This window comes from Azolla caroliniana, unplaced genomic scaffold (genome assembly GCF_043228905.1).
Source record: "Azolla caroliniana isolate FFs.n. ecotype wild unplaced genomic scaffold, voAzoCaro1.0.p SCAF_9, whole genome shotgun sequence".
NCBI classification, from domain to species: Eukaryota; Viridiplantae; Streptophyta; class Polypodiopsida; order Salviniales; family Salviniaceae; genus Azolla; species Azolla caroliniana.
In genome coordinates, this window is record NW_028230444.1 from 5,195,592 (window position 1) to 5,204,314 (window position 8,723).

Below are 8,723 nucleotides of genomic sequence, written 5' to 3' on the forward strand. Positions count from 1 at the left end.
AGGCTCTTATCGCCATTACCCAAGCCATTGGAAATCCTAGCTTTAACATAACTTCCTTGAGGAAAGACCAATCAACTCTATCATATGCCTTTTCGAAGTCCAACAATAGCACCATTAGGTCATCATCCTTCTCTTTTGCTGAAGTTGTAAGCTCCCAAAACATGAAAATATTATCAAAAATAGAACGCTCTTGCATAAAACTCGTTTGCGATTTATGAATAATATCATTTAAATAAAGGCCGCATACATAAAGCAAGGACTTTAGCATAAATCTTATAGATAGTATTGAAAATAGTTATCAGTCGCCACTTCTTAATGTCAACTACTACCCCCTCTAATTTAGGAATCAAAAAACTTAACCCTGCATTCCATTGATAAGGCATATCACCCAAAGTAAAAACCTCTTGTAACGCTTCCGTTATACTGATTCCAATGTGATCCCAATAGCAAAGAAAAAATTCAGGAGGAAAACCATTGATGCCAGGACATACATTCTTACTTAAGGCCTTAATTGCAGCATACACCTCATGAACATTAAAAGGTTTAACTAATTCATTAGCCATAGAAAGATTAACTTTCTTCTTCATAACACACCATAATGTAGATCTTAAGACCAATTGCTCATGCGTAAATGACTGCCTAGTTAGCAAAGATTTATAAAAGTCTAAGGCAATTCTCCTAATCTCAACATCATCCGATGTTAATGATCCATCCTCCCTCTCTAATTGTCTGATTACATTCTTAGTACGGCCAATTTGATTTACACGAAAAAAATTAGCATTAACCTTATCTTCAAGATGAGACCATTTCGTTGAGGATGCACAAAATTTGTGTTGAGCGCTATAACATCCTCAAATTGTTACATCACAACACGTGTTCGATGCAATTCAGCTCCAACCCACATAGTCGGTGATCTGGGTTGTCCCCCTCTCGACAATGAAGTTGTGGGTCAAAACCAAGCATTTACCCTTGAGCGAGCACAACCCTTGTGTTTAGTTGCCACTAGTGGAAAATTCCAGTGACTTCCCTTATTGCGTAATCTTTATCCTTAAAAAAGTCAACAATTAAATACAAAGCCTCAAAAATCATAGTGTCACGTCTGTCAGGAGTAGTACTAAGACAGAGAAGTATTGTTAGGAACAGTACTAAGACAAAGAAGGAATTAGTACTAAAAGATGAGGATTAGTACTAAGGGAGGTGTAGAACTCTCGAGAGAAGGAAAGAGTGAGAAAGAAAGAAAGAAAGAAAGATGTATTAACGTCTTCTAAGGCCAAATTTGGCCCATGAGACAATTGGTTTACAACAATAGAGTATTTATCCAGTCATCATAACTAAAAATAAAATTAAGTAAAAAAAATAGAACTTAAACTAAAAGAGTTCTAGTAGTGTACAATATGTAGTATACTCGAAAGTGACTATACACTAAGCCTAATTTTATTTCCACCCAAGCCTCTCGAAAAGAAGTGGGGGGTCAAAGGGTCTTAATGTGGGTTCCAATGTAGAGAGTGCCCTAGCCATGGCTTCTAGGCGGTGTAGCTCACGTTCCCTTATTTTCAATATTGCTTCCACATCACGTTGAGTTGCTTTGAAACCCGGCACCCGAGGACGTCTGGTTCTTCTCTGGTTTTCTGCCTCATCAATGGAAAGGCCGAGTGGTGCAAGTGTGTCGGCATTCGTTGTCTCCTCAGGTTCCTGAAAAACTGCATTTGTTACATGTTCGTGATCATTAGCAACATTATTGTCAACATTTTGTAATTTATTCTCTCTGTGTTGTTTTAGCTCTAGAATGTATTTGCCTAATTTCTTTATATCTAGAGTATCTAATAGTTTGGGGAGGGTGGGAGACGGACCAAGTATGTCTTGGTATTTTGCCCTTATCTCGGCATAGGTTGGACACTTGCATGTAAAGTGGTACTCATCCTCTATCTCTATGTGACATAACCTACATATCCTTTCCTCCCTAGGGACTCCACTAGTACGGCCACTAGAGAGAGAGAGAGAGAGAATGATGATAACAGAATATATATATTATGTTAAGAGAATATACAATAGTAGCTAGGAGGTTTAAGACTGGCGTTGAACCGATTTGGTTCGAAATAATGCCTTGTGCCTCCTTTTATAGTGTTCTCGGGAATACTCCTGAAGTTTCTAGAATGTTCCAGAGAAAGCTAGAATATACATCAATTTTATATAGTAAAACTTAAAGGAAAATAATATTTTTTGCATTACAATATATAGTCTAATGGTCAAGAGCTCAACCCATGTAACATAAGGTCATGGGTTCGAGTCTTGCCATATCATGACAACGTCACTTTGAAATTTCTCCCACATAATTGCTAAGGAATTATCTCTTATTTGCATTAAAAAACTTGAATAATTATACATTTATAGTCAAATCTAGTCATTAATTGAATAATCCCTACTACAATTCAAAATGGAGTTATCATTTTTGTAAATAGAGTAAGGCGAACAACACTGTAGGTGGGTCTTCTCCAATCAAACTGTAGACCAGGCGACGGTATTGCAGGCGATATGGAGTGAAGTTGTCGTCATGCTAAAGAGCCAATATGATGACATTACAGGTTTATCCAATGGACCCAAAAGACAACGATTAGCCACCATCCAACAATAGTCATCCTCTCCCTTTCTTGAGTCAATGGATCTCCACATAAGATGGAACTATCGAGTCCCTTCTAGGATTTGTATATAACATTCTCAACTATAAAATTTGATAACTAATGGAAGAGTTTTGTTTTTTGGAAAAAACAAAAACAGAATAAGGTGAAAGATTATAAGAAATCATGGACATAACTATGATCGCATAGAAATACAAATCATATGAACAAAACATCTTGTATCCTACAAACGGAATCTGTGTTACATGGTCTTACTAATGAGGTAATTGTTTCCTTCATGGAAAATAGTTGTCTAGAATCCGGTACACGTCCTTTTGCGGGTGAGGTGGGCAAAGAGTGAATGTTAATCCACCTTCAAGTGAACTAACAAAATACCTATTTTTCATTAGAAATTTCTCTTAACTACTATTGATATTAACCTTTCAACAATGATGCTTGGTATGGTAATATACTAATGGAAATTAACTTACGCGTTAAGAATGCAAAGAAAATATTAAGAAATCACAAAAGAATTATTACAGACCTAGTCGTGCATATTCCTCAACAACTAAAATATATGCATTTGCTTGCTCATGAAAATGTTACAAAGATTAGATAGGCTTGAACAGGTTAGAGTAGGCTTATAAGAGAGATTAAGGATATAAGAGGTTTTGGGAGCTCTAGCTTAGAGAGATAGATAGATAGATAGATTCTATTATCGTCTTCCGAGGTCAAATATGACCTATGAGACTAAAAATATTACATTTCAGGTGATACATGTGAAAGTGAGTAATGAATGTTGCAATCGAGAGTGCACATTGTGGTTGTGTGAGGAATTCGTGCAAGGATTGGACTTGGTCGAAGATGTGTGGAAAGCATGGTCAAATATGATCAAAGATAGAGAGCATTGTATCAAACTATGATATTCACATTCTTGAACTTGTTTAGGGCAAAGTGTGCATAATCGACCACTCTCATCACTTGTGCCCCAATGCCTCGTCTCACATCACAATGCATGTAAACTAAGTCGCATGGAAGCAATGGTTTGAATGGTAGACAACGAGATGGGCTCTAACATGTATCGATGTGTATAGTTTCCCTATTTTGCGAAGAATATAGTTTTGTGGTTAGGTGCAACATGTGTAGTATAATGTGTGAAGCGTGAGCCTCCACATTTGTCCCATGTCATGATACATTGGCATTGCAAGAAGCCCTCATTTACAAAGGAATCTAGTGATGCATCATGAAGCAAATGTGTTGCATCCCATCTACCAAACGACTTTTTCATATCTTGCATCCAGTCGGAATACAATTTTGCTTTTATGCATCTTTTGGATCCTTTTGCTTGCTTCCCATGCAATTCTAGAAAGTCGATGCGAGGAACTTTTTTGAACCTTAAGCAAGTATTCAACAACCCTTTCCATGGCAATGATCTTAATGGGAAGTGACCCCGTCTCAAGGAGGAGGAGGATGTATGGCATTTGTTTCTTAACTTGTAGAAACTTTGTAAGAAAATGTTCTTGCACATTTTCAAACTCTTTCCAAGTTGATTTAGGGATGTTGGCACCCATACAAAAGCATCGGTGTCACCAAAGTGTCGAAAAGATATTTCTTGAGAACCCAACACTTAATATCTACTGGGTTGGATGCGTTCTCAAATGCATAATATGCTTGCTTTCTTGCCTCTAAATGGCGTATTGCACATTCATTCCATCTATGATTTGAAGGAACTAGAGAGAGAGAGAGAGAGAGAGAGAGAGAGCCTAAGACCTAGGGCTAGTAGTGTAACAACTTACCACAAGGGTAAGGTATTTACGATAGAGAGAGAGAGAGAGAGAGTTGGAAGTACTTATCAAAGATTTGCCAAATGTTATCCTGTTGTTATTTGATGCCACAACAATAGGTTATTGTTTATTATGTTTAAAATTATCAAAATGATGCATTGGAGATCTTGTTCCAATTTTTATGATAATGGGGATTGTAGCGCATTTGGAATATGTATAATACTTTCATGTTTGATGATAGGCATAACCTATGTTAAGAAGTTGAAAGGCATTCTTGGAAGTTTTAACTGTTCGAGTATTTCGGGATCATCTCCTCAAATGCATATTCAAGGTTTCTAATGGATTCAGAGAGGTCCCTCTACCTACATAGGTATGTATAGAAGGCTATGAAGTTGTGGGTTTTACATACATTTAATATTATTGTGTGCTTTTACCACACACACAAACACAAACAAAATCCAAAATCAAGGAGGAGGAGAAGAAGAATAATAAAAGACTATATTTTCAGTTTATACTTTTTTTACATTTTTGTTATTCGCGTATTAGGCCACCTTTGGTACCCCCTTTTACATAAACCCTATTCCATGAAGTTCTTTTTGAGAGTTTCAAGACATGGAAAGTTCTCCATTGATCTATATTGTTTGTACCCCATTCTAGTGTAGTAGAATGTTTCAAACCAAACATTAATGTTTTATTAAATTTGCCTACACAAGTACCAATTGACACTTTTCTTTATAGATATAGGTGTTAGGTAAGGTAATGTATAATCCACTTTCTTCAAATAGAACGGCGATATCCAACACCAAGTACCAAAGTATATTGGTGGGTGACCTAGTTTTGGGCATATGACAATCTCATTCTTTCTGTACTTCATTTCAATCTCCAGTATCCTTACTTATACTCTGCCAAGAAAATAATCATCCTTCAATTGTATCACTTGTATGTGGCGTCAAGTTACAACGTTATAAGTTGGATTAATTCTCATTGTGTAAGTGTGCTAATTTCCCAAACAATGACATAAATGAAAGCATGACAAGGTTCGAAACATATAACTAGTGTCAGGTTACGACCTTATAAGTTGGATTTATTCTTATTGGGGAAGTGTGTTAATTGCACAAACAAAGACATAAATGAAAGCATGTCAAGGTCTGAAAGTGGTCTAAATACATTGCAAAATATTTTTGTCAACATGGCTAAGACATAATAATGGATTTTTATGGTTTACTATATGCAAAACCCCTAATACAAGGTACCATTTTTATACCATATCTATATAGAGAAATTTAAAATGACACGTTGGTGTTGTAAATCATTTGTAAAAATATTGTTTTAAAAATCCTCTTCGTGACGTATGGTTACATAAGTACTAGGGAATCCCCGTGTATATGAAGCTATAAAACTTATGAAACTAGTCTAGCACAAGGTTATCCACATGATTTGTGAAAAATGGTGTCCAAGTTTTCCCTTATAATTGAATTCAATACATGTAACACAATTTAGTTTATGTTCAACAAATTGTTTTATGAAGATGACTATATAAAGAATCACAGCATAGTCCTAATCAATTAAGGATTCAATCGAAGCACTATAAAAGTTACTAAATTGACCAACATGTCAATTTCCAAATAACAAAACCCCAATCATTGGCCCTTATGATTGTCATAAGATGATTTTTGGGTCTAACGTATTTAGTTGTTGACTTGACATTGTGCATTCAAGAGTTGTATGATTATTCACGACTCACTATTTAGCAAGTAACCAGGCACAAAAACTATTATCGTGATTGTATGCAAATTAGAAATTAAAATACAACATTTCAATAATGTTCATTCTAGGCCATATCTTTTAGAGAGTAGGCTTTGACTTGCACATCAACCATGGTCACATTTCCTTTCAATTAGTGTCTATTTGTGATAACGGCAATACTTCATGATCATTTTAGCACAAGAGGCTACTTGAGATTGTGAACAAATTTGCAAGCAATTTATGTTTATTTTCTTCCATAAGGGGACGAAGTTAGTTTGAGTTCGCAATATTGAAAGCATTAGGCAATATGCTTGATTATCTTTAATTCATGGATTTATTTGACACGTGCTACATCAAAACTATACATGAGAAAGGTTTAATACATCATAACTAAATATGATCTCCTCGAAGGATACCTTGCAACTAGATTAAGTGAAATGGACATAATAATTAACCATGATTAGGTTTGGAACAGCCAAGGAAGTGCTGGAAAAGTTTGTTTTTCAAGATGTGAATAGCTTGGAATGCACTCATTATAACATATGTCCAACATGGACAAGGCCACAAAGCACTTGATTCATTTGAACAAATGCAAAGCATGGGCATTTCTCTGATTTGGATAATGGTATGGCATCATTGTAATTTCTTTGCCTATAAAGATTGGTGAGGGGTTTTTTTCTTACTTATCTTACCTAGAAAGATTGGCTAGAGTCATTTGGCATGACTTTACAATATTCGAAGTAATATTAGACTATTTTGTACATGGCCTCTGACCACTTTCATTTTAATACCAATGGAGGATATTTTTTCAGGAAAATAATAATAATAATTAACCATGATTAAACTATGCAAAAGCATTTCCGTTCTACATCATTAATGAGAGATTAGACCCTTGTTCCTTATTGGTTCCTCATAAACATACAAAGATTGTGCTTTGGAACATTAGGGCTAGGTTGTGAGTTCAAATCTGAATAAATGCAACACTTGGTACTTTCTCTTTGAAATCATGCAATATTAAGATTCCCTTTAAAAACTTCCATCCATTTTACTAAGTACAACAAAGATCAAGAATTTTTCTAAAACTCTCTTTCATAAAAATAATTTGGTAATGCTCTTAAAACTCTTCTTCAATAGAAGTATTTTATTACATAGGACCAACATATATGGCACATATGCTCAATCAAACTATCGATACTCATGTAAACACAAATTATGGATAGTGTGGATTTACCAAACAGTTCTACACATGGAGAAATTTGTATAGAGTTTCACAATCTTATTAGATGATTTTGATGGATGGATGAGCAACATTCATAATGACAAATACCATAAGCTTATGTATTGTAGAGAGAGAGAGAGAGAGAGAGAGAGAGAGAGAGAGAGAGAGAGAACTTATAGAGGAGACTTAGACACACATATGGCCCCAAAAAATAGAGAGAGAAAGAGGACAATAAATTTTGTGGAGAAGAGATGAGAGGATTATAGGTTTGAAAGGAACCGAAGTAGAAGCATTGTTAAAATGTGATTCGAATCATAAACGAGAGAGTGCTTTCGAATGGAAAGCTTGGAAGAAGTTGTGGTTTATGTAGTGGTAACATGTAGGTTTCGACCATTCAAAGGCATATGGTGCAGTGCAAAGATGATAGAGAATGTTTAGAGAGATAGAGAAAATGGTGTAAGAATAACATTTTGTAAAGAAAGATGATGGAGAGAGACCAAAATAAAGTTAAAGAGAATATATTAAATTATGTAGGGGGGTCATAGACTAGAGAGAGGGGCCACAAAAAGATATGAAGAGAATAAAAGGGCATGTAGGAGGATAGTGATCCTAATTCTAGTTGTGGAGAGAGAGAGAGAGAGAGAAGGCAACTATGCGAAGATGAACTCGTACTTGAACCAAAAGAAGAGGTTCCCATTGGAGTCGGTGCCAGAGTCAGCGAGAGGATATGTGATGGCAACACCTGTAGCAAGCGTGAAGTCATCGGTGCCTCCAACGATAGGTTTAGTGCTATTGAGGCCAATATACTCCAATCCAACAGCAGAGAAGGTTCCATTCAATCCCCCAATCGAAGCCCCATTATCGATTACGAATGATTCAGACACAAAAATGACTTTACCATTGTTTTGGTCCACAAATGTGTATGTCCCACGAACGCGACCGAGCAAGGTTGATGACAAGCTCTGGGAAGACAACAAAGGCATGTCGAATGTGTAGCCATTCCCGAACTCGAGGGGTTCAGGGATGGTAGGCCTAGATGTGAGGACTGTGTTGTATCCGCTCCCGACCGTGGTGTTAGCGCCTCTCCGAGAAAGATAGTTATATGCGGTTATGGAGGGTAATTTCTTCTTCTTCAAGATCTTAGCATGATTTTGGTGTGCCGCGGTTGGTCGCACATATGTTGGCATGGCTATGGCGACAACAAGTAAGGTAGTTATTAGAAGACAATAGCTAATAGAGATTCTTGAAGCCATGGAAGCTTGAGGTTTAGGTTACAAATTTTGTACTTAAGAATATTGCCTTTAAGAAGATGACCTTTGTAGCAATATTTTAGGGGTAGGGGTGATGAATTGTGTACAT

General features: G+C 36.2%; 1 protein-coding gene across 1 annotated transcript; it reads right to left on the minus strand.

Moving 5' to 3' along the window:
• Positions 1–7,345: 7,345 nt before the first annotated feature.
• Positions 7,346–8,723, minus strand: LOC147859998 (uncharacterized). Its single transcript, XM_087324777.1, has one exon. The coding sequence runs from the start codon at positions 8,615–8,617 to the stop codon at positions 8,015–8,017; it is 603 nt and encodes a 200-aa protein (XP_087180903.1). The 5' UTR covers positions 8,618–8,723; the 3' UTR covers positions 7,346–8,014.

Excerpts from the sequence above, each read along its gene's own strand:
- LOC147859998 (XM_087324777.1), bottom strand. The coding sequence starts at position 8,617 with ATGGCTTCAAGAATCTCTATTAGCTATTGTCTTCTAATAACTACCTTA.